At 38.4% G+C, this 27,932-nt stretch overlaps 1 protein-coding gene across 1 annotated transcript; it reads right to left on the reverse strand.

Moving 5' to 3' along the window:
• On the reverse strand, positions 1 to 24,986 carry LOC133530755 (zinc finger protein 41-like). Its single transcript, XM_061868809.1, has 11 exons — positions 23,862 to 24,986; positions 22,493 to 22,647; positions 21,451 to 21,496; positions 19,214 to 19,404; positions 11,774 to 11,902; positions 8,605 to 8,681; positions 6,701 to 6,817; positions 6,268 to 6,477; positions 4,021 to 4,122; positions 2,364 to 2,583; positions 1 to 1,784 (listed from the first exon to the last, which is right to left on the reverse strand). Exons 1-11 carry the CDS (start codon positions 24,127 to 24,129, stop codon positions 1,389 to 1,391), a joined length of 1,911 nt encoding a protein of 636 aa, XP_061724793.1. The 5' UTR covers positions 24,130 to 24,986; the 3' UTR covers positions 1 to 1,388.
• Between the last annotated feature and the right edge of the window lie 2,946 nt (positions 24,987 to 27,932).

Here is a 27,932-nt window from a genome sequence, read left to right on the forward strand (position 1 = left end):
TTATGTATATTTTTGTATTTATTAATATTTTTACAAAAAGGAAACAGATCGAACATGATAATTCCCTAAGTTTTTATTTAAACATGTTTTCGTCTAGGTTAGCTGAGCGAACGCAATAAAACGTTTTTTATTTTCATACCGATAGCAAGTCTGCCAATAGCCAAAAAGATACGAGGGCAGCTGTCCCCCCTCCCCCCCTTTAAAGACTACAATTTCTAACTAAATGTATGCCCCCTCTCCTTAGCCCTGAACCTTATGCCATATTGCTATTGTTAATCGTGAGACTTATGAGGTAGGTTGACGCTATTTATGCTACTAAAAATAAGATTGCTAAATTCATTAACGCATTCACTCCCGACGTTTTTGTAGCGTTACAAAGCCGTTTTCCCGCTTTGTAGAGGAAAGCGACAACGAACAGAGCGCCCGCCGAGCGGGTTCCAGCCACTCAATGTGTTAATTCATTATTTTGTCTAGAACTTACAGAGCTAAATAGCTAATCTAGATTTGTACAAACAGATACTTTAACTAGGTATCGAAAATATCGAATATAAAAAAAAACATGATGTCTGTAAAATTTAACTATTCAGTAATTTCGGTCAGAAAATGGAGACTTGCCTCAATATACTTTAGGAGACTGTTCTACACCACATTACAAAACGAAGACTAGATTGTTTGATTTATTCAATACTTAATACATTAAAATACTTTTCACAACATCATCAAATTCATCAATTATGAAAATGGTGTTCCATTTTCTTAGCGTTAACACTTAAATCCCTCACTACGTTCAGCATTATATTTTACAATCCCCTCACTACGCTCGTGAATCTATTGTAGATTCGCATTGTTCATGATTCCATGTACGCCCTCGTCGTAAATATCATTTCGCTCACTTGTGACATATCTTTACTATAAATGTAGGCTATTACATTAAAACCTCTGCAGGTATTTGATAATATTTTTTACAGTACATATGGTCCTACTTTACCGCACTAGTGCGATAATTAGCACATTACGTAACTATGTCAAAACTTTAAAGGGGCCATATGTACTGTAAAATGTTGTACGATACATGTGCGAATAGGCAATTCGCAACTCGTGTAGATTTAAAACACTCGTTGCGAATTTCCTATTTTTCGCAATTGTAATGTACTATTACAGTAAATACGGTGCTACTTTAACGCACTAGTGCGATAATTAGCACATTACGCAACTATGTCGAAAACTTAAAAGCCATATGTACTGTAAAAGGTACGATACATATGCGCAAGGTAATTCGCAACTCGTGCCGATTTAAATCACTCCCGTCGGTCGAGTTTTAATTTACCCCCACCCGTTGCGACTTTCCTATTTTTCACACTTGTACCGAATGTACTATTTCACTCACATCACACCCTACTTTTCAAATCCTCCAAATCGAACAGCGGCACACTAATCTCACTATCACTATCCACTTCCTGCTTCACTAACACTGTCTCAAAACTAATTTCCTTTTCACTCACACCCAAATCTTGAGCTTCATGGTTGGGCGCCCCTGAAAAAGGTAAACCTTTTGGTGGTTCATTAAAGTTCGCCGCCATTGACAGTGGTCGTAAACCTTTTGGTGGGTTTAAAGCTTTTCTGGCTTGTTTTAATGCCTTTATTTCGGCTCGGGTCATGTTGAGGTGCTTGATCTGCTGGTGCACTTTGACGTAGGCCTCGCATTTGAAGCGGAGGCCGCAGTCGGGGCACGGGTACGTGCAGTCCGAGTGGCTCTTCTTGTGGCGGGTAAGGACTTGCTTGTTCTGCAACAAGAGTTTTTTTTTAGAAAGAAACAAGAGATATGGCGCGCCGCGCGACACTTGCTACGGAAGATGTGGCCGGTGAGGTTTTTACCTTTTGTCTCAGTTGCTCTGAAAATATACCTCTGTTTAAAATAGTGCTGGATAGATCCCCTGGCTATTTCATACTACAGGATGTTTATTTAATCACCTGCAATATTTTACGGGTGAATAAATAGGTCATACTGAGCAACTTTTACTATGGGACCAACCCCGAAATCTAAAAAAAAAAAATTGGCTGTTTCATACATTTTGGCTGTCTGACCTTAACATTTTCTATCGGAGAAAAAAAATTTTTTTTCGCGATTTCGGGATTGGTGGTAAAAGTCGCGAAAGCCTCTTTACACTGGGTTATGTATCCTTTCCCTCTCATGCCCCAAATGATGTATCGCAATATGGTCCTTCAGCCGGCTCCGTGTACGGAATTCGCGACCTCAGCAGAACACAGCGCGTTTCCCACGGCTCGGCGCATGCGACCAGACAATGTGAGAACGGATCTCGCCTTTGCTCTAGCTGACACTTTTGACAAATATGTAAACTCACCGCAAACGCTTTGTCACACTGGTCGCACTTATGTATCCTTTCCCTCTCGTGACCCAAATGATGTATCGTAATATGTTCCTTCAGCCGGCTCCGTGTGCGGAACTCGCGGCCGCAGCAGAACAGAGCGCGCTTGCCGCGGCTCGGCGCATGCGACCAGACGATGTGGGAGCGGATCTCGCCTTTACTCCAGTAGAAGCGTTTGCAATCGTCGCATTGGTACCTGGACAATAAAATTACTGTAGATACAGTAGAACCTTAGCAATAGTTTTTTTTTAACAAAAAGCAAGTTGGGGTATTTACAGAAATTACAAAAAGGTAATTTTTACAATATGATTTGTGGTGATTAGGTGAAAAAAGTAAGCGACTAAATTAAATTGAATTTATAATAATTTTTTAAGCAGCGAACGACTCAGTGATCTTGCTAAATTTAGTACTGTTAACTTTTTATAAGGCATAAGGCTGTTAGAAGTTATGCAAAATTGAACCCTATCACTTTGAGATAAAGTTCAAAATTAATTTTAACAAGCAGAAACGTCTGCGAACGATGCTGTTAAGCTTAGAATAAATTTAAAAGTGGAACAATTACTGTCTTGGGTAAGACTTGAACTCACGTCCTCTGGATCGATACTCCAGCGCTCTGCCATCTGAGCCACCAAGACCTCATCCATAGGCAGCAAATTTGCTTGTTAAAATTAATTTGGTATGGGTCACATCGTTACAATTTACAGTGTCAATTTAGTTTAGTTTAGTTTTAATTTAGTAATAATAACTTTGTATGCACTATGGGTACTGACTGCCTGAAATAAAAGCCTTTTATTTATTTATTTATTTATTGTTACTGGTGAATTTCCAACATGACTTGGAACTCCGGTAGCCGTCTAAGAAGTGTAACGTTCTTACGGTAGATGTCGCTAGGGTCCCCTAGACCCATATGGTGGAAAATTTGCTGCCTATGGATGAGGTCATCACTGCCGGTGCCCGCAAGGTGGGACGGCGCGAGGGTGTCATGTCATCCCAAACTAGAGGCCGTCCCAACCTCCGAGCTATACACCGTGTTTTTATTGAATTTCGTTAACTTCGGGGTATCGGTAAGTATGTTTAAGAAAACTAAATGGCATAGTTAATTTTCAAAAAAAATATTTTTTTTTTGTTTTTTTTTTTACTTTTTTATTTTTATAAAAAGTAACTGAATGTTGCATATAGCGTTGTTGTAACACGGGCATTACATTTAACTCAACCAAACAATTGAAAACTATGACATGTCAATGTCATTTCGAACGTCGATCGTCCCAGATAGTACTTACGTTCAGTAGCAAATGTATGTACTCGCACTAAACACTAATCAATAAGTAAACAGGCCCTAAGGCAAGTGTACACGCTCGTAAGGGCCTTATAAGATAAAAATTAATGATTGATTATCTCCGAAATGGAGTTAATTAGAATATCGGTGTCTTTGAGAAAGTTACTTAATTTAAGCTCAGGAATGCACCCTCGAAATTAACGCAAATCAAAAAAAACACGGAGTATAAACTAATTACAGTTTCATTACAATCCAACACGTAGTTTTAAAATGAGAACGAAAATCCGTTTGTATGGGAAGGTGAAATTCGACCGACACCGCCGCTTGCCGGGGACTCGTGAAGTACAAAATACTTACTTTTTGGTTCTGTCAGTATGCATCCGTCTGATATGTTGCCGCAGTAAAGCGGGGGTCGTACATTCGCGCTCGCACTGCGGACATTGCTGTAACATTCGCCGTCTGTGGACAAACAAATTCCATTTAAAATTGTTGCAAATAAGTTTTTGGCAAAAAAAAATTGGTACAAGCTTTTATCCCTGACTGTACTTTTTTCCACAGGCAACTAATACTCATCGAGGCAATTCTCAAAACCCCAAACACAATTAGGTTGCGTTGTTTTATCACAGATTTCCTATGGCTACCTCCTGTCTCCATCATCAGATCAGCTTGATGGTACCATAATATTGCATTGTCACCCGACTTACATATGTATGCAAATATTCAGCTTCATCGGAAACCGGGAAGTGGGTCAAATTTAACTTGCAATATTTGTCCCATACATACTAACAGGGCAAGTCAAATAAAAGTTTGAAAAAACGTAAAACCGCCTTGGAAAAATTTAAAAAGAATTGTCCTTTATTATAGTAACATTGACGGCAGAATCTATAGACCATGACGAAATCACTTCTTGATTCTTACTTTTGATTTCAGTAGTTTTCTCTCGCCTTTTCTTATGACGACATGCCTATAACAACTTTTTATCAATTTATTTAATAAATTACAATATAACTTACACTTATATCCCTAATATTCCTTATATATGGGTGTCCAGTTCTCATCGCGAAGTCACCTAGTGACCTGAGATGTGTAAAATGACTGCTAACCTTTCCGAAATTAAACTGTGCCTTTCGAGCGCGGTTCACTCAATACCTTCTTCGTATGAAACATGGAAGGACAGAGCGAGCTTGCTATATTGCGAGTTCGAGCGTGGACCGCTAGATGGCGCCGTAAGGCTTGCGCGCTCTTGAGATGCTTGGAACAGAGGTATCGATTTATATAACTTACTCTTTCTCTCCTGAATGCTTTTTGAGCTCGTGCAACCTTAATCCCTTCTTCGTACGAAACATGGAAGGGCAGAGCGAGCACGCTATTAGACATGTGTAAGTAATGCGCGTAACATCACAAATGAGATATCACTCAAACGCGTAATGTTGCATTACGCATCACTCCGAGAAACCAAGCATTACTTCAAACATCACTCGAGCATATAACTGGCCGAAGCGCGCGTAAACTCGTAAAGCATCAATATAGATTGACGCGCCGGTAGTCGGTACGAAAGGTCCGTTCAAGTAGAATCCGCGTAATGTATAATGAGCAATGAGACGTGATGGTGTGATGTGTGATGTTTGTTTGCCATGCTATCATTACTTTGCTATCCCGCTCGCACCCGCACTCACTGCTCGCTCGCTCTCATTCCGCAATGCTTTCGGAACACTTCGGATCGGTCCGCTCGGCCGGTCGGTAGCAGTCGCATTTGAGTTATTGCAAATTTCATTAAATTGATACGATAACGGATTTTTGCACCTGCAATCGATTTAAAACTGTAATGCGTTACCATAGAGCTTACAATGTGTTTAGTATTTTACCTATAAGGATGCGGCTAAATGATAATTCGCTTGCGAGTTTGAATTTGACGAACAAAAACGTATTTACTGTTTATTATTGTTGTGAAATGTTTGGTTTGGTTGACTTTCGCGGCAAACTAAATTAAGCACGAGTGAAGTTACTTATTTATCTTTAATTTAATAGTGAGCTAGTGTTTACAGTACATTCTCGTATCAGTATCATATCATAATTTTATTGATATACCCAAATAAAAATACTACCTAGTGACTCTCGATGGCGTAATCTCATTAATTAACAGATATTTTCTTTTATTTTTTTGTATGATGCATATTTTACGACTATAAAAATAAAAACATTACAAAAACGATCTATCACATGGCGGTCACAAAACGCAATGCGTAATAGATCGACGCGCCGATATGATACGCCCTAGAGTCCTAACTCGCTGCGTAATGTAGTTGGTACTGTGATGAGTGTGACGTTGCCATCACGCGCGCGCCCGCGCGCTTTATTCGTTCGGGTAATGTTTCGTTTCGAGTGATAAGTGATGTGATATCTCAGTGTAACATTACGTTTTCGAAAAAGTGATGTGATATAGCATTACTTTTTGAAGCACTGTTTCGCGCATGTCTACACGCTATGTTGCGAGTTCTTGCATGGACCACTAGATGGCGCCGTAAGGCTTGCTTGCTCTTGAGAAGCTTGGAGCAGAGGTCGCAGATGAATATATTATAATGTTAATAGTTTTATATAACTTACTCTTTATCCCCTGAATGCTTGTTCAACTCATGCAACCTTAATCCTTTCTTCGTATGAAACATGGAAGGACAGAGTGAGCACGAAATACTGCGAGTTCGGGCGTGGACCGCTAGATGGCGCCGTAATGCTTGCTTGCTCTTGAGATGCTTAGAGCAGAGGTCACAGATGAAGAGCTGGTTGACAGGGTTGCGGACTTCTTCGTTGTGTCTCCTGTGGGTATTGTAAGTAAATTATAGGAAATATTAGTGTTTTTAATCGGAATTTTAATCCCCAAAATGTACAGTAGGTGCAATTAAAAAAAACATATTTCTATTTTATCATACAACCAATGTTCTGGCATAATCTATACAGAAATGCGTAATAATCAAGCCTCGTATCTATCAAACAACTTTAACAATGCAGGTGAGAAGGTAAATTTCATAAAATGACTTACCTAACGTGCGTGTTGTACATGCTGCGGTGGAAGAATACACGCTCGCATATAGGGCACTCGTGGCGTTGCCCTTTTGTGTGCTGTTGCGCCACGTGTTTCTTGAGGTAGGCTGGCCTCCTGTTAGAAAAAAAATACATTTGCACTTCTCTTGCTCGTAAAATTGACAAAGTCGCGTGTAAGATGTTTTAAAATTGATTACTATGCTCTAGAGCAGGGGTCTCCAAACTTTTTTATCCGAGGGACATGTTGCACCTCAGAAACTTTCGCACGGTTTTTCGGTCGTTGGGGGGGGTGCTCTAGTTGTTGCAGGCTGTCGCGTTGGGTGTCCGCGGGCCGAATTGAGACGCCTTGCGAGCCGGATTTGGCCCGCGGGCCGGGGTTTGGAGACCTCTGCTCTAGAGGATAAAGTATAATCATCTATTACGACCCTTATTAACTTAGCAATAAAGTCCAAAATCTGTCATACAAACTGCCAGCCCTGCCGGCGCGCCCCCGACCGGCCCGAGTACGATTATCTTTAGGCTTGAAAAAATACGGTAAAATCTTTTGGTATATTTTACTCACAATCAAAATGAAAAGCAGAGTGTATAACTCAGACATAAATGAAAATTTTTTCCTCGCTACGCTCGGACCAATAAATTGCCTCGGGTGAGAATGGATCGCATAATGCCCTTGTTGTACAATCTACTATTTTATCAATCTTTAAAAGCAACTGTTTTCTGAATCAAGTAATTCTTGAACACTCCTAAACCATTGTTATAAAAAACGACGGTATAACGCTCTTTAATCATCGACCTTTAGACCCGGGTATGGGCTTAAATTACGTCCAAAAGACTGATATGGGTGCTGTGAATGTCATCTCACTTTGTGTGGTAGGGCATAGATTTAGAGCAGAGCCCAACTGGGGAAGTACCTCCACTTCCACCAAAAACCGCACCCAAATAACACTAGACCCTCCTCATAGTGTTGTGTTCCTGCCGGTGAGTAAGGTTGCCAGAGCTAAACGAGCGTGCGGAGTGTTAGGGTCGGCAACGTGCATGTAACGTTGCAGGCGTACATGGGCTACGGAGACTGCTTACCATCAGGCGGGCCGTATGCTTGTATATGCGACCGACATAGTATAAAAAAATACACCTTACTGTATTATTACGTGGGCGTTAAAGATCCTGGGACCTATCAAGAGAGATGACGGCACCTGGAGTATCCTTAAGAATGCCGTTGCCGAAATCGAGGAGTTAGTGGCCGAACCCAATATCATCCGCGAAACAAAATGCCACAGACTTCGCTGGTTCGGCCATTTACTGAGGATGGGTGAGGGTCGGGGTGTTAGGCCAACTATTCGCCAACAAACTGCATTTATTTATTTATTTAATCTTTATTGCACAATACATGAAGGTACAAATGGCGCACTTAATGCCTTAAGGCATTCTCTACCAGTCAACCAATGAATTTATTGAAACAAATTTAAAAAAAAGCGAGCTTAGTTGGGACGACCTACTGGTCGCCGTCCAGTGGGTCGGCCCAGATACCGCTGGAGCGACAGTGTACAGGCGGATCTGTGCCAACTCCAAGCCGATAACTGGCAGGAAGTGGCACAGGATCGGGACAAGTGGCGTTCTCTCGTTTTGGAGGCCAAGACCCTCTTTGGATCACTGCGCCACAATAGTACATTACGATACAAGTGCGAAAAATAGGAAATTCGAAACGAGTGGCGATAAATTAAAACACGACCGAAGGGAGTGTTTTAAATCGACACGAGTTTCGAATTACCTATTCGCACATGTATCGTACAACGTTTTACGTAGTACAGTAACGTAATATGCTAATTTTCGCACTAGTGCGGTAAAGTAGCACCATATGTACTGTAATAGTTAGTTTAGGGTTAGTTACTGTATTATGCTCACCTAAATCCTTTGCCGCACTCTGCACAGATGAACGCTTCGTGGACATGTTCGCTCATCACGTGACTCGAAGCTGTCTCCTACGGAATTGAATTATTTTCTTTAATTGATAACTTTTAAAATGTACAGTTGGTGCTATTTCAAAGCTATTTAAACATATATAATTAACATTTAATTCAGATACAATATACATAAACATGGAGACGGTGAAGAGTATACAAAAAAAAGCTGCTGCCTTCAGTAGATATGAAGAGGTAGTAGAAGAGAAGGGTCTTGGGGGACTTTCAGTATATGATTCCTGCACCATCTTCGCACTCAAAAGCTTTAATGTGTCGTCTTGTTCCCCGACCCTTATGGAGACAGCCAAATTACGGAAATTTGAACTTTAACGTTCAGCCAGAAAATAATTTGAGAATACGCTTTTCCCCATTTATTAACTTTAATGCTGTTTTTTTTTAGGAAAAAAATGTATTCAGTAAGGTCCGACCGAGAACGCTTTTTTTGTCTCGGCCGAGACCGAGACCGAGACCGAGATTCAATGGGATTCTCGGCCGAGACCGAGACCGAGACCGAGAATTTATAAAATAGAGAAAAAATACGAATTTTGCACTAAAATTGTTTTTATAATCGAAATTCGACGATTTATCAGAAAAAAGTTATCATAATCAATTCCTAGCTCTATTAAACAGTATTTTTAGGGTTCTGTAGCCATAATGGCAAAAATCGAACCCTTGTAGTTACGTCATGTCCTATGTCTGTTGGTCTGTGCGTATGTCACAGCCATTTTACTCAAAAACTATACGGTATATTTTATAACCAAAGTTGGAACGTAGGTGTAGATGTATTATGTAAGTCGCTTCTTAGTTTCGAAAAAAATCATATAAAATTTATTTTCAAATATATGCTCCGTATAAATGTAACAAAAAGTAAAAGAAAAATCATGTGGCTCATCATTAGATAGGTCTTTAAAAATACAGAAAGGTTCCTAAAACCTTTTTTTTTATTAAATAAATACTTTTGACAATAATCGATAAAAAAAAAAAATATTGTGTGATCCCCTTTAACTTTTGAACCGGGAGAGCAAAACCATTAAAAAAATTCTAAATAAGCAAATAATTTTTCAGGAAAATTATTTTGAATATGGAAGAGTTATAAAAAAACTGATCTTCTTATTAAAACGACAAAAGTGCCACTAACATACGCTCTTTTGCTTGTACGGCTTTTTTGTATTATATGAAGGTACGGAACCTTCCATTATGCGTTGTCCGACACGCACTTGGCCGGTTTTTCAGTACGGATGTGCACAAAAAGAGGTAAAATAACAATAATCAAAATAAAGAGTTATATATTGTAAATTGTAACCCAAAATATCCGCCACAGGTGTCGTTTTGTACTTACCTACTGCTTTGCTTTTTCCCTTTGACACAAATATATTTAGTATAAAAATATCCAGTGTCATCTTCCACTCACAACAAGTTAATCTAAGTTACATCCCGATAACAATGTACACCCATTTATTCATCAATAACAACTACCACAAAACGAAAAAAACCAAATGAACAAGTCATTACTTGCAACCGCGCCTATCCGATCCCAACACTTAGTATTTGATAAGTAATTGGCTTAAAATGTGGCTATGAAACCAATTTAAATCACAAAAAACGTCACACCAACCGGGCGATGCAACCAACGAGTGGCTTAGACCCCGGGGCTCGTGCGCGGAAAATTCAAATTCACCAATGATAACTCATTGCTTATTCTCGGTCTCGGCAAGAATCTCGGCCCATTTTGGCCGAGAGCCGAGACCGAGATCTCGGCCCGATTTTTGGCCGAGAATGCCGAGACCGAGACCGAGACCGAGATCTCGGTCGGACCTTAGTATTCAGTCCCTACAGCTCCATCGCTATTTGAGGATATAGTTGAAATTCCCATGAGATTACACTAAAGACACTTTCTTTCAAATAAAACAAAAATGATTGACCCCGGTTCACATGATAAAGAATTATCCCTGAAAAACCAACATACATACAAATCGCACAAATTAGTTAGCCAATTTGCCCATAGATGGCGCTGTACACAACTATGCTTTGCAAAAAGTCTTTCGTGATTATAGTAACATGAAAAAATTGAAAGTTTGTACGGAACCCTTGGTGCACTAGGTAAACGAACTCGCAACTTGACCGGTTTTCTATAATGGTACAGCGGTAGTGACGGAAATGCTGAGTCGATGCTTGTACATTTGCTCCTTGTTGGTCTCGCGACATGTCCCTAGCCTACGGTATAACAAGCTTTAGACTACGGGTACCTTGTCTTTGAACACGCGCTTGCAGATGGTACAGCGGTAGCGTCGGAAATGCCGTAGTCGATGCTTGTACATTCATACACTTGCTCCTTGTCACCGCGACGGCGACATGTCCCTCGCCTACGGTATAACAAGCTTTAGACTACAGGTACCTTATCTTTGAACACGCGCTTGCAGATGGTACAGCGGTAGCGTCGGAAATGCCGTAGTCGATGCTTGTAAATTTGCTCCTTGTTGGTCTCGCGACATGTCCCTCGCCTACGGTATAACAAGCTTTAGACTACAGGTACCTTATCTTTGAACACGCGCTTGCAGATGGTACAGCGGTAGCGTCGGAAATGCCGTAGTCGATACTTGTAAATTTGCTCCTTGTTGGTCTCGCGACATGTCCCTCGCCTACGGTATAACAAGCTCTAAAGCTTAAGATAAGGTACCTGTAGTCTAAACTACAGGTACCTTATCTTTGAACACGCGCTTGCAGATGGTACAGCGGTAGCGTCGGAAATGCCGTAGTCGATGCTTGTAAATTTGCTCCTTGTTGGTCTCGCGACATGTCCCTCGCCTACGGTATAACAAGCTTTAGACTACAGGTACCTTATCTTTGAACACGCGCTTGCAGATGGTACAGCGGTAGCGTCGGAAATGCCGTAGTCGATGCTTGTAAATTTGCTCCTTGTTGGTCTCGCGACATGTCCCTCGCCTACGGTATAACAAGCTTTAGACTACAGGTACCTTATCTTTGAACACGCGCTTGCAGATGGTACAGCGGTAGCGTCGGAAATGCCGTAGTCGATGCTTGTAAATTTGCTCCTTGTTGGTCTCGCGACATGTCCCTCGCCTACGGTATAACAAGCTTTAGACTACAGGTACCTTATCTTTGAACACGCGCTTGCAGATGGTACAGCGGTAGCGTCGGAAATGCCGTAGTCGATGCTTGTACATTTGCTCCTTGTTGTTGCCGCGACAGCGACATATTTCACACATAAACTCGCCTGCTTCCTGCGAAAAGTTATTTTTTTATTAAGGATGTTTTATACTATACTAGACAAAAAGGTTTACTCCAGTAGAAAAATCGGTACCCATAGAACTTTCTCTAGCAAGAACGAGGGATTGATCAAATGAAATATCGACATAACTGTTATCGATATGTAGGTACATCAACTCTATCGAAAATAACTAACATTGCTTAAGAGAATATCCCATCAAAAATATTTTCATGTATAATTTTGCCAAGACGAAACCATAAGACTCGCACTGTCAAAAAGTTATCAGATCTCTTGTAGAGCCAAGCTTCTAACTCTACAAGCCCTAATTTCACAAACTCTACGTCTTAGTCAAAATATGTGGCTTGGCAGTTTCTCGCCGGTTTACCATCCGGCCTAGAACGGTGCGGCCGAGTGCGATGTTAAATTGTGCAAACGCGCCATCAAGAAAGCATACAGGGAAAACGTTGACATAGATGCGGCCTCGCAAACTTATTTATTAGCGTATAGAAATGGTGTGCACAGCACGACAGGGGAGAGTCCAGCAATGCTCCTACAGCAGCGTCCATTGTGCACCCGGCTGGACCCGCTACGCGGGGCGCCGCGCTGCAGGAGCGAGTGCAGGCGGCGCAGGCGCGCCAGACGGCGTTCGTTCGCTTCGGGTGACGAAGTCTGGGCGCAGGGGACATGTGGGTCAAGGGAACCGTGATGGAGACAGGAGGTGGCCATAGGAACTCTGTGATGAAACAACGCAACCTAATTGTGTTTGAGGTTTTTAGAATTGACTAGTAGAATATTAGTTGCCTGTGGTAAGAAAAGTACAGCGACAAAGCTTGTACCAAAAATGATTATGAATGATTAGTCAGTTTGACCTCAAGATTAGACTACAAGAATCACTCGACTAGAAAACATGCTAAATTCCAGAGCACGCCAGCTGCGTGTGTGTACACATGCACTTGCGCGTGCGCTAATATGTTTGAGGCGAGCATGCACACCGCGCACACGTCACGCAAGCGGTGTGGCAACTCTAATAAGGATCTGTATATTACAACGCGCGTGTGTGCACATTCACCCACACGCACCCGGTTTGCACAGGCCTTTAATGACACCACAAGAGTTGCTACACTCATCTACTTGCTACATTATAATTACCCCCCATATTCATAAAACTTACCAACCTCTTACAAACCTCTGATGAATTTTACTCGTTTAACCTCCTAAGGCCCAGACATACAAATGCAAAATCCAAACATGCCACTGAAATTTGAACCTATTGAGTAGGAAATAGAGTTGATTTGCGTTGTTTGAAAATTAACATTGCAAAAGCCACTCTGTTCGAATTGAATATGATTTAAATTTAATCGCACTGAAGAAGTACTATAGATAGGTCCTTGGACCTTAGGAGGTTAAAATAAATGTCAAAATGACGGATAGGGACAAACGACTATCAACGGTTTGTTAGATTTGACAAACGTTTTCATCACTCCATAGTTTTTATTATGGAAGGTGGAGGTAAGGAATTAAATCTCCATGTACCAAAAAGTGTCATCAAAAAACCTTAAATAGGTGGCGCTACAATACCTAGAGTACTTGAACAAAAAATCAAATCATAGACAGCGCATTTCACTCCGTCAATAACGCCTAGGTTCTTAGCTACATTAGCGCTACTTTGGAGAGATTTGGAACTATTATTTATAGCTGACAGCTGGACACTTTGGCAACAGTTTACCATAAGAGATTATACTATTTTAAATCCACACTCCATAGTGTTTATGAAGAATAGGGTGTGTCATTTTTCAAGAATTTGGACCTGGGTATGTCCTTAAACTACGTCCAAAAGAGAGTATGGGCAAATATGCAATTAATAAAATATTATTGCAGAATAAATCCAAAATTACTATATTTGTGACATTGTTGGTAGTCAATAAGGTTGATTTCAAATTGAAGCTTTGTGAAAATAGTGTCTTGTTAACAACAGACAATAAGTACCCTTTTGGTTGAAAATGGCACATTTTAACCCGATTTTTTATTTTATATATCTATTAAACGGCGCGCCGTAGGGAAAAATAACGAAAACAAATAATTACTTTTTGGGTTAAAATATCATTTATTGTATCAAAAAGAAATTTACATTCCACTTATTATGAGAAACGCTTTTTTATATAAAATTTGATGAATATAGGTAAAGTATTTAAATTTCATAAATGTTTTCTCCAACAAACATGCTTCATTACAATAAAATAAATCAAAGCAATAACATTGTAGATTTGTTAGCAGACCTATTGAATAAAACTTACATTATTTATATTCTGTAAATAAACGAGATAACATACTAAAACAGTAAACGGAAATAAAACATGGAAGCATTCTGAACGCTCAATTATAGCCCAACGTAAACTACCCCAAGGTGGGCGGAATGTATGGAAAATAAGTTTTTGGCAAAAATTTCATTTTTAGTACAAGATTTTATCGCTGACTGTACTTTTCTTTCCACAGGCAACTAATTCTCATCGAGCAAATTCTAAAAACCCCAAACACAATTAGGTTGCGTTGTTTTATCACAGAGTTCCTATGTCCACCTCTTGTCTCCATCATCAGATCAGCTCGATGGTACCATAATATTGCATTGTCACCCGACTTACATATGTATGCAAATTTTCAGCTCAATCGGAAACCAGGAAGTGGATCAAATTTAACTTGCAAGATTTGATTACAAACAGACAACGGTCAGGTGAAAGTAAGTAAATAAAAGCTTGTAAAAAGCTGTCCAATTAGAGAGACATGGAATTGATTGGATGCCTGGTAAGAGATCTGGAATATGTTTTATTAATTTCAAAGAAGAAGATTTCAACTTGTCCAAAAAAAGGGTTCACACAGCTTAATATAACCGCTGTTCGTTCAATGGTTTGTTACGGCCGCTCTGTGATAACCAACCCGTGAGATAACCATACCCGGTCTCAAATATGTAGTATATGTAGATATTTTTTCTGTCACTCTTTCAATGAATATGTTTAACAACTACACACATTATCTGAAAATGTGGATCATTTGAATCCACCCTCTACTAGTCATATATATATCCCTGTATGGCTAAGACTTTTTATCGAAACTTGCAGTTGCCCAGATTTTTTTTCTCCATCTTGCGTTTACACAACGCACGCAGAGGTCACTATTTCCAAAAAAAAACTGAAAGTGGGGATGAGCATTTATTGTCACTCAGTCTTCAAATATTTTTGACCCGATTCGTGTACCCATGTAAATTTTTCTGGCTGTACCTGAAGTACCTGAACGTGACTACGCTCTGCCATACAGATTAATTATAAAATTTATCTAGCCATAAAAATACTTATTATAACGGAATATGTTAACACAACAATGAATATTTACTTATGTTTGGTTAGTCTCTCTTTTCGTCGTAATATACGTGGATTATTTGACTGGTTCCTCAAACTATTATGGCATACACCTATCCCTGGCCACGTCATATGCTAATCAAAATATGAACCGCGAACTCTCAGCTGCCAGTACGTACAGCAAGAAGGTTATTAGCGGATTAATGTCGCTGATTGGTAGTTATTGACATTATATGCGTTTCGTCTATATCTGTGTACATTAGTGTAACAGAGATGACTATTATTTCGTTTATCAGTTTTGATTACAGGCTCTGTAATTTTTTTTTTATACTACGTCGGTGGCAAACAAGCATACGGCCCGCCTGATGGTAAGCAGTATCCGTAGCCTATGTACGCTTGCAACTCCAGAGGAGTTACATGCGCGTTGCCGACCCTAACCCCCTCCCACCCCTTGTTGAGCTCTGGCAACCTTACTCACCGGCAGGAACACAACACTATGAGTAGGGTCTAGTGTTATTTGGCTGCGATTTTCTGTAAGGTGGAGGTACTTCTCCAGTTGGGCTCTGCTCTAGATCTGGAATGACATCCGCTGTGCTGTGCCCTACCACACAAAGCGAGATGACATTCACAATGCCCATACCTCTCTTGTGGACGTAGTTTAAGGACGTACCCGGGTCCAAAAATTTCTATAAACGTATCGACTTATTTAAAGGTAATGTTCTCAAATGCGGATTCCATGTTTTATTTCCGTTCACTGTACTAAAATAATTATAACTTATAAGATCGAGAAATCAAGAAATTACACATTAAAATGGGATAGACAAATAATTGCATCGGGCAAGTTGCACAAACAAGGTGTACTAAATGGAATAGTAACAGGTCGGTCAGTTATAACTTAGTAGGCTTTCGTCATTTAGTTTATAGTGTTTTAAGTTATTTTATAGTAGTTTATGTGACTGTTACATAATGAAAGGCATTAAAATACGAAAGTGAGTTTAAAACGAATGAAATGAGAGTCACCTCGTGTGTCCGTTCTTATTTTATACGAGTAGTAGACATATTGTGTTCACGAGTGATTTAAATGCAAGATATACTTTTGGTTGAACTCACTCACTCTTCAAGTAACTGAAGATATAACTTGCTGAGTAACTCGTATATCTCAGTGTTACTCGCGCGCTCTTTCTTTCGAATGAGCCGGCCGAGCCAAACGAGTGAGACGATGCGAATATACGAAACGATCAGTTTTGGAACAGTTCCGAAGAATTCAGAGGGTATCGGGAAAACATGGCGGGATCGTATCGCGTGATTCGCCGTCTTGGTCGCACTTATAGCTGTGTGTATCTGATTGATTGACATCTCTCTCTACTAACTCGTGAACAATATAGTCTAATACAGATCCACTAAGCGAAATTAGTGACATATATCTCCGCGAGCGGAAGATTTAAATCAATATTTTCAACTCAGTGGTAGCGTTTTGCGCATCTCCATTTTATAGTACTTAACGGTATCTGGAATCTTTGTGTTTCTTCTGTCTTGAACTACGCTATGCTGTTTATAGTCACTGTAGGTCGTCAAATTTACCTGGTTTGTAGATGCTGCGAACATTAGCGTCATAATCATCGTCATCATTTTAGCCTCCAGTCGCCTACTGCTGAGCATTGGCCTTTTTGTGTACGCCACTTATCCCGGTCCTGGGCTAGTCTTATCCAGAAGTGCCCCACGATTTTCCAAATGTCATCCACTCAACGAGCCAACGGACGCCAGGCGCTTCTTTCATCCAAAAGCAGCCACCAATCCGTCAACATTTCGGTCCACCTGTCAACACTCTGCCTGGCAACATGTCCCGCCCAATTCCATTTCAGCTTGGTAATTATGTCACTCACGTCTCGCACCTTGGTACATTCGGGTAGAAGTTAATAGATGACTTGAGTATGTGTAGGTCTTGGTAAGAGTGACTCAAATAATAAGTAATGGTTTCTGACATACCTTACCTACCTGTTACTTGGCGTTTTTTGGCTCTGAGTGGATGATTCTCGGAGTTCAATTTATAAACTTTGTAATGTTTTACTCTGTTATTTATAAGACGCGTCCGTTCCTCACTAAATTCCTTTTCGCATTTCTTTGGGCTGTTGTTGGATCAGAGTATACTTTAATATTCTTGGGGAGTTTGTCTTTATTGAGCAGAATTTCCTTCACTGCATCGCTATTTTCAAAGTGTATTTTTACCACACGGGTCTTTTTCGGGTTGTATTTTCCAAGGCGTTGCATTTTCAGCATTGGTGGGAATTCAGAGAATATATTAGCAAAAACCTCTTTTATTGCTTTTTCGTCTGCGGCGTGACAGTCTTTAGATCCTGTCGACGCTTTCTCTTGCAAGCCTGTAACGATAACATTCTTGCTCCGGATATTTCTTATCTGGAGTTCGTTTATGTCTTCACTTTTCAATGGAAACACAAGCTCAGCATTCTGCTGGCTTGTTGATGGTATATTATCGAGTGTATTGACTTCAGATTTAATTTCTGCAGTCTTCTTACTTGCATCGCCCGTGGTTTCCTTTAAAAGTGCAATGTCTGATTTAATCGTTTAGTACTTCTTTATATATATATTTCTGAAGTGAAAACTTCTTTAGCGGCGCTGTGCACTTTTTGTGATGGGGAAAAATGTTAAACTCGCGACAGGTCACGTGACCGACAGATTCGACAGATTGAAAATTCGTAAGACGGACACGTGACCTGATCGAAAAACTCCACGATGGTTCTAGTAATGATGATGGTGTAAGAGTCGTTGAAATTATGGTAATAATTATGTTAAATTGTAAAAGTTCTGTTAAATTTTTAAAATCTCATGTTTGTGTACGATAGCGCAATAAATGAATATTGTATTTGATCACATAAATGATAGCACTTTTATACTGATAATTAAAGCAACTCGTGCAAAATTATTCCCTAACCATTCCAAAATATCAAAAATGCACAACGTTAATATTCAAGTTTTCACTTCTGCGCACTCCCGGAGTGCAACCCGTTGTTTTTTTTTTTTTTTGTGTATGACAGTATTATTTGTTGATAAATAAATCTTTTTAAAGACTTAAAGAGGCCCTATACCAATGACAAAAAATTCGTGTTTGTATGAACTAAGCTATTCTTTACCTCTTACGAGCAAGCTAAAAGTATGGAAAACCGCACTTTTTTAAACATGTTTCGTTATTTTAGACCTAAACCTAACTTTAGGTAAATATTAAAAGTTGCAATTAACAAGTTTTTTCTTCATTCAAAAATGACACACCCTTATTAATAACACTGTTAGATTAAAAAGTTTTGGTATTCCACGAAGAAAGTTGCTAGACCGCGCAGTAGAAAAAGCCTTATAAACTAACTAGGGATCCGCCCTGGCTTCGCACGGGGAGTAAATACACCCCCAACCTACCTATTATATTGGGGGGGGTTTAAATTATTACACCTTCCAGTATACAGGAGCAGATAACTAGGTACTCCGTGCACTCTGAAGGAGGCAGCAACCTGAATACATTGCTGGGTTTCGTAGAGGAGCTAGGTTGGTTAGAGTACCGCTACCTCGTTTTATACGCAAAGTTACCCGCAATGGTTGGTGATTTTCGGAAAATGGCCCGTATAACTATCTAGATTAAGACTCACCTTTGCATGATGATGATGAAGCTTTGGCATGTTTATAAATGATTACATGACAACCAAAACTCAATAACTAAACAAAAATTAACCTTATCATGGTACTAATATGGTTCACTGTGGCTATGAACTTGTGGTGGTTATTAGTGACTAGTAAGTTATGGTTGTCACCTGACGAAATAAAATACGCTATTAATACTACGTTCCCGAATCATTTAATATGACATACTCTTATCAAAGCTCTAGCAACTACTACCGTCACCTAGTTTGCGTCAGGAACAACGACATCTCTCGGATAATTTGAACAACTACTCGAACTAAACGACTCACCGGCGCGTGGCTCCTCATATGCACCAGATACGGCTCCTCCATAACAAAGCCCACAGCGCAGTCCTCACAAAAGTACCGCATGTGTCTCCGAGTCTGCCAGAGGTCTCTGAACTCTATCTGTCTCTCTTCCTCCGTGATGGTCACCAGTTCTATGTTCTTGGTCACATTGTCGGAGTAGCAGTTTTCTTTTTCTATAAAGGAAAAAAATCGACTAAATTGCGTGCTTCAGACAATTATAAGCAGTTTGGCGAGTAACTTTAAAACTGATTATGTATATGTGCCTTTGAAAAATAAATGAAAAACAAAATCCAGAGGAGATGAGGTATCTTTAACTAAAGTACTCATAATGGCTCTAGGCATGAATAATTTCGTACATTGTACATCTTTATCGCACACGCATAATTATGTTCCTGTCCTGCTCACACAGAGGTAAGGTCCGACCGAGATCTCGGTCTCGGCATTCTCGGCCAAAAATCGAGCCGAGATCCCGGTCTCGGGTCTCGGCCAATATGGACCGAGATTCTTGCAAAGACCGAGACTATAGGCAATGAGTTATCATTGGTGAATTTGAATTTTCTAAGCCACCCGTTGGATGAATCGCCCGGTTGGTGTGACGTTTTTTATGATTTTGATTGGTTTTGTACCCACATTTAGAGCCAATGGGGTTGGCAACTGTCAAAGGTTTGCATAGATGGCGCCATCATAGCTTGCCCCTGTCTCTAGTTTTGTTCTATGAGATTTGGCTTAAAGTACTGGAATCCAGGTCACAAAATTCCAAAAAAAAACAAGAATTTGACACAATTCTAGGGATTGACAGGGCAAGCTATGATGGCGCCATCTGTTTAATACTTCGACCGGCCAACCCCATTACTTATCAAATAAATTGAATTATAACATGGGGAAATTCAACAGACAGAGAGGTCCTATTTTTGATTCAGAAACGATGTATGAGGGCTTTATTTGGACTCAAACTACTTGAATCACGCCGTCCATACTTTAACAAGCACCACATCCTAACGGTACATAGTTTGTATATTTGGGAGGTTTATTTGTACATAAGCACAAATACATGTTTCAAGAGGTCCAGGAATTATCATCCAGAGAAGTTCGAAACCAGTATATACATAAACTATACAAGCCCTTAGCTAGACATTTTAGAATTAGGCATGTATATCAGGAAAAATATTCATTTGTTCAGAGAGCTGCCAAATAAAAGACAAAAATACAAACTTGAACTACCCGCGCCAAAATTAGAAATATACCGTAAAAGCCCTCATTATGCAGCCGTAAAATTTTATAATCATATTCCGAATTATATAAAAGCAGAGGAAAGGGACACAACATACGCGAATAAGTTGAAATCGTTCCTTGCAGAAAAAGCTTATTATTCAGTTACAGATTTTCTCAATGATAAATTTGTTAAATAACTTATTATTGATCAGATAGAATTATAGTTAATAAGTATATTCCATACTGTGTTTAATAATACTTAGTTTAAGAAAATATTTGCTATGCCCTTCTGGGGTCCATGAGAGACTGAATTATTTTGTAACAACGTTTGTATTTTTACCATGGTGCAATAAACGATGATTGATTGATTGATTGATTGATAGACTAAAACTGACATTTAATAATTGTTTTATGATGAGTATTGACATATTTAATAAAATGCCAGATAGTTTTAAGAATCTTAATAGTAACCGATTTAAAAATACTGTTAAGATGTGTGGCTTATAGATAAGTGCTTTTACAGCCTTAATGATAACTTGGACCTACCAAATTAACCATTTAATCATTGAATAATATTTATAATAGTTGGCATTTTGTAAATTTTATTTTGTATTTAATATAATTCTAGAAATATAATCATTAAACAAAAATATTAAATAATAAACGTCAGTATTTTAAAAGTAAAACTCATTTATGCTACTTGGTTTGTATGAATAAGTGACATAATTAAAAAAAAAACTATAACTCCCTAGGGAGTTAGTTTTTTTTTTTTCACAATCCATAACTCCCGCGGGAACAAAATAGGCCTTTGTCCTTCAGCACATCTGCATGCAATAAGATCTTTTTCGAACAAGTGTGATGAAAATATCTTAACACAACTGTTAGCTATTTCTATCTATTTTAGTTATTAAGGATTGGTGTAAGATTATGACAAAGCCTAGGCTAAGAAACTATTCAATGATAGATTTATACTATTCTCAGCCTAAGCCAAAATATATTACACTTACTCTTTGCCTTGTTTGTATATGGTTTCTTCACTACTTCATTTATAACCTGAAACAAACATACACTAAATTAACTTTCAGCTATTAATAACATATAATACTGTATTTATACAGACTATAAACAGCTATCTCAGAGATGCGAAACGTGGCTTGTGAGAAAGGACATCACCAATCGGCTGCAGGTGTTTATAAAGAAGTGCCTGCGGCGCATCCTAGAGATTTACTGGCCACGAACCATCTCGAACGTCAGATTGTGGCAGATGACTGACCAGAAACCCATAGACCAGGAAATCCTTGTAAGGAAATGGCGATGGATCGGACACACCCTCCGTAGACCGGACAACCACTTGTCCAAGCAGTGTCTCCGCTGGCAATCGACTGGCAGTAGACGGTCAGGGCGGCCTCGTACCACATGAAGGCGATCAGTTGAGAAAGAGGCTAGCTCAACTGGACTCGGCTGGGAAGAGCTGGAAGTAGCCGCCCAGGATCGCGCCAAATGGAAAATTCTTCGGCGAGCCCTATGTCCCTAATGAGACTTCCTACTTCATCACTATCCTATCCTGTCCATGTGTTCCACATTCCTATCTGGTCTACAATGTTAGCATTGGTGTCAAAATCACCAACACAACCTTTCCGTTGGAAAAAAGCAGTAGAAAAGTAAATGAAAAGTGCAGAAGTTATCTCAAGGCAGTTAGGATATTGGTTGGTACAATAATCTTGATGAGCTGGCACTGTGGTCAAACCGTAACGTTTTTTAATTGCTATAGAAAACCCCTGAACACCTATAGAAAAAATATAATAAATATCAAAAGTGTAGATTTTTCGGAGTTACAGGTGTACATAGGCTACGGAGACTGCTTACCAACAGGCGGGCCGTATGCTTGTTTGCCACCGACGTAGTATGTTTTATTTACTATGATACCCTGACTTTAAGAGACCAATTCTAACCGGAGATTATTTTAAATCAAGTCTGTGTGGGTTCCAGTGATGGAAGCCCTATTTGTACTGAAATATGTATAGCACTTGACACGCATCACCACTTTACCTTTTTTATTTTTTTCGGTGGCCTATAGTCCTCATCATGATCCTTTGACTTCCTTGGTTTCTTTACGCGAGTTCTCAAGTTATGATGATTGTTCTGTGGTTGAGCAGTTTCTTGAGATTTTGCTAGGGCATAGCTGGCCAGGTCCAGCTCATCATCTGTGGAAATGAGTTTACTATTTCTAAGGGTGTGTGAATGTATGACACTACATTGGAAACAACTTGTTGGTATGGTTCTGGCTGAATTCTCCACTATAGCCTAAACCATTAGACTTTAATATCAATGGGGTGGAAACCGTCAAGGTCTTTTGTTGCTTCACTTGTGTTTGTACATATACCCCACTTACAGAAGGTTGGTAGAGCAGGACAAAGCCAGATAGTCTGGAAAAGCTAATAATAACTGGCCGCATGGCAAGGAAACTTAGGGATGGACAAATGGCCATGCATTGGGTGGAGACAAAAACCACATTACAGGCTAGCATACACTGGGCCCAAGATCGAGCAGCTTTGAGAGCACTGGTGAAGAGTGTCCAAAGTCATGACGTTCCTCAGCCATGAGGATATGAATAAGGAAGACCTAGAGCAGAAGAAGCAAAGCTCTTCCTTTTTGGGTCTGAGTGAAGTATGTATAGAAATACTCAAGTTCTTGCCCTATTCTTTCTCAACCAAAAATGTTATATGCCGGTCTTCCCCACATTGACCATGCTAACAATCTCAGATTATAAAACTATTGACAACCAGTCTGGTCTAGTGGGTAGGGTAGTGACCCTGTTTATGAAGCCAATGGTCCTGGGTTCGAATTCCGGTAACACCATTTATTTGTGTGAGAAAGACAGATATGTGACATTATCTATGAAAAGGGACCTTATTGTCGATGGCGCTTACGCCGCACTGCGTAGCGCGGCGTTGTTTATAATATGGGAGCATCGTTGATAATGGCGTAAGCGCCACCAACAATAATAATGTCACATATTTGTCCCTAAGTCACGAGTGTTTTCTATTTATATAAGTATAAATAAATAAATAAATAAATATTATAGGACATTATTACACAAATTGACTAAATCCCACAGTAAGCACAATAAGGCTTGTGTTGAGGGTACTTAGACAACGATATATATAATATATAAATGTTTATAAATACTTAAATACATAGAAAACAGCCATGACTCAGGAACAAATATCCATGCTCATCACACGAATAAATGCCCTTACCAGGATTTGAACCCGGGACCATCAGCTTGAATGAAGTATGAATGTATCTATGTATGTATCGTCGCTTAGTACCCATAGTATAAGCTTTGCTTAATAGTTTGGGGCTAGGATGATATGTGTAAGATGTCCCCTAGTATTTATTTATTTATTTAACTTACCGCTACTATAAAAAGTAGGTTCAATCTTGACTGTTATCTGTTCAACTGCATTAAATTCATATTCCTGTTTATCAGTCAAATTTTCGTTTTCAACAGTTCCTTCTTCTTCATATTCCTGTTTAATGCTAGAAGTAACTACAAGTGGACCAGATTCTTCCTCATTTTCATCTGGGGGCTCCACTTTGATGTCCACATCTTCTATTGGCTCTCTTTTTATCACAACAGAAATTAGACTTTGCAATTCATCATTCATTTCTATATTTGCCATTTTTATTTTAGTGTAATTAAATAAAGGAATAAAATTATGATACTTATTTTTTCACTAATTACTTCATGATTGAAATAGGTAGCTTTTCAGTGTGGGTAGCACTTATTTATAATATTAAAATTTATAGAGGTAAGAAACACAAGTTTATCAGTTTATTTACTAAGTATATGAAGTTTTTGGCACATTATTTCACTGTTTCACTGCTTATAAGCTTGAAATTGATATTAACACGTATCACTTTGCCCAAAAACACGAAAAAGATGGCTGATCTAGTTCTGTACGTGTGTATGTATATTCGTTTTTATCTCCCAAACCTAGTTTTTGACAATGACAAATGGTACGTCAATCGATTGTCCAGTAGCGTTGCGCAAAGTAGTAGCCTCGCAGCTACCTAGATAAAAATCAATATTGTTTAGAAGTCAGAAATATATGAAACTTTTTTTAACTCAAAATATTAAATGTGTAAACACTTCGAATGATAGCCGAGGGTACGAACTGATTACACATTAGGCCCTAATGATTAGGGTATTTAAGTAATCTTCATAATCAATGTTAATCAAAACAAATATATTCTACATTTATATGAAATCGAAATTAACTAACTACTTATTTTTCTGTTATCAAACAAAAACAAATTGGTTACTGGTTGAATAGAGGGGGGAAAATGGAAATAAGCCAAGGGGAATGGGGAATGGGGATGGCGGCATAGAACTTTTTTTAGTTTGACATTTGGACACGTTTTAACTTCGTGTTTTTTGGCCAAAAAAAAATTGCAGTTCTGGGGCGTATTTTATAAAGCTACAACTGTTATTATACCGTGGCGTGGACACAAAATTCGACTTACAGACTTGATTCGTTTGTAATAGCGTGAATTTTAGACTGCACGTCAGGATACACGTTAAGGGGCATTTTTATTTTTATTTTCGAGAGCTCGATTGTCAACAAATCCAAAATTCGTGTCGTTAGTGCGCGTGGACGCTATTAGGTGAGATTATGCCATTTTCATTTCTGATCAAATTGTCAATTTGATTGTCCCGTCAGGACTGGACATAAAAAAATACGATTTTGAAAATAGAAGTAATATGAGTATAGTAATTAAGAAGAAATAAGTTGCTGGCAAAAATTACATTTTTGGTGCAAGCATTTATCGCCGACTGCACTTTTCTTTCCACGGGCAACTAATACCCATCGAGACAATTCTAAAAACCCCTAACACAATTAGGTTGCGTTGTTTTATCACAGAGTTCCTCACCCGGCTTATGTATGCAAATTTTCAGCTTCATCACTTCATCAGAAACCGGGAAGTGGGCCAAATTTATATCTTGCAAGATTTGACCAGTGCAAACATACAGGTATTTTATATATAAAATAAATACTTGTAAAAATAAAACAAGGACAGATGGGTTGCACATGCGAGGGAATAGGGACAGGGGGACTTCGTCACTTCAATTGGGTACGTACAGTTTCTTAAAATAGGTAAAAACGGAATATATAAAAGTTCATAAATAAAATTGTTTTATTACGGGTCACTGACGCAACATCTCATGTAAAATTACATGAGTGACCCGTGATTTTATTTTCTGATGGGAGGTTTATTTTTCAAATAAAACGAACTCCATAGTTTAAAAATAACGTAAGTTTATTACATGTAATGAAATAAAAAATAGAATAAAAACGCTTTATTCTCACATGTACAACCGCTATGAGCGGGACACCATTGATTTGATTCTATTTATATCGCGATAAAAAAGTAATTGTGACGTGATCATGACCATAGACAAATACCGCCATTTTGAGGTAGACTTTAAACTTTAAAGCATCTGCACAATTTTAACTTTTCTCCTTAAAGCCGCATATTCTTGAAGTATAATTTTATGATTTAACATGATGCACTAAATATATATAATTAAATGTGAATGCTCAAACAAATACAGTTAAATATTTATAAAAAAAAGTTTGTTTTGAACACAGTGCTTACAGAAAAAAACAACTAAAAGGTATATTTATTATAATTAATAATTAATTAATTTCAATAATTAATATGCAGGCTTTAAGTCCCTTTGCCATAGGATCACGTCAAAATAACTTGCATTGAGAAGTTTTTTGGTATGCGCAAGTGATATATTTTTTAACACGTAGCCATTTAGCAAAAATCACCGCCATTCAGAGAATATTATACTATAGTAGTAATGCGCCCAAAAATCTTCTCAAATCCACATATTGATTGTATAACTATCGTTTAACGTGCAATCCAAAACCGGGTCTGGCACAAGCTCAATAATATGTATACTTAAATACCAAAACAATACTGCCAACCCAACTTTCACAATAAAAACGAGAAATTTTCTGTTATCTCCTTATACCAAAATATATTATTATGGCTTGAGTTATCATTTCAAAGATACAATATGTCTATATCTATAATATTCATATATTCTTCGTGTTATATCTAAAGCGCTTACCGGTAGGAGCTATCGGGAATATTAGAACAGTATTGTTTGTAATTACCTATATTTAAAAAAAAATATAGTTCCGGTAATTGACGAAACACAAATAAACACACAAATCTGTAATTTTTAAACATATTAGTAGATTAAATATGTCAAAACTGATTAAAAATATATAAGTCAATAGTTTTATTGAACTTTGCCGAAAATATAGATGTAACGTCAGAATCATATTAATCATGTGTTGAAAGAAATAATTTACCTATTTTTTTACAACTAACCTAATTGAAATGAATTAGACAGTATTATTTAGATTTCCGACAGTTCCTACCAGTGAACTTCATCTATACTAAACTTATTTTTACCGACGATTGCAACACTTATAGTTCGCAACATGTCATATTAGAGATCTGTTTTGTAATGTTATTTAGTTTACAGATGTCCTTCTTCATATTTAGGCAAAAACCTGCATTGATCTTATATATTATACAAAAAAAATACATAAAAACTAGTAATGTAATAATAATATTTTGTTTCTTTTACTTTCAAACTCAATCTATTGAAATAAGATAAAAAGTTAGTTGGAAATATTCAACTTGTTATGACGATTTGATTTATTTTAAGTACTTATCAAACATAACTTTAAAAATGCATTTTACAGGTTTCAGTTTAAATTGACAATGTCATAATAAAATCTATGATCATATTGATTATTTTGTTGATGTGTTTTTGCTGAGAAGGACATCTGAAAACACCTAACCTTTTGGCAGGACCGGCGTAGCTACTGTCAACCGTCAAGTTATACAGAAATGCTACCTATTTGGTGTAAGCAAACTGTTAAAAGTTAAAATATCTTACAACATCTCCCTGACTTTTATTATGATCAAACCAACAAGACCATTAATTGTAGAATAGAACTGTAAAAAGGCCCATAGTGGATATAGCCTGAAATGTAATTTTTGTCAAATACCTAGTTTATACTAAAATTTAATGTTTTAAGTTTATTTTCTGTTCGTCCCCTATTCGTTTAGCACGAGCTTTATTTTTCAGATTTAAGAGGTTAATTGCCAATGTAGGGAACCAAAAAATACATATTCTTACTGTGGCACCTATAATTGTCATGTTCATGTTCCATTGCTGGGAAGGATGGGGTCCGATTCTTTACAGTCAGGAGGCGTTGCAAGTGTAAAAAATTGCGCTAAAAAACAAATATGTCTATTGTCAGAACGAGCGATCACATAAGTACTGAATGAATCCCCTCACCACTAAATTGACACTTTAAAAATCGAGAATAAATCACAGATGTAGATTTCGCATTTCATAATCACAACACAGTCAAAAACAATAGACAAATGT

This window comes from Cydia pomonella, chromosome 23, assembly GCF_033807575.1.
Source record: "Cydia pomonella isolate Wapato2018A chromosome 23, ilCydPomo1, whole genome shotgun sequence".
Classification (NCBI taxonomy): domain Eukaryota; kingdom Metazoa; phylum Arthropoda; class Insecta; order Lepidoptera; family Tortricidae; genus Cydia; species Cydia pomonella.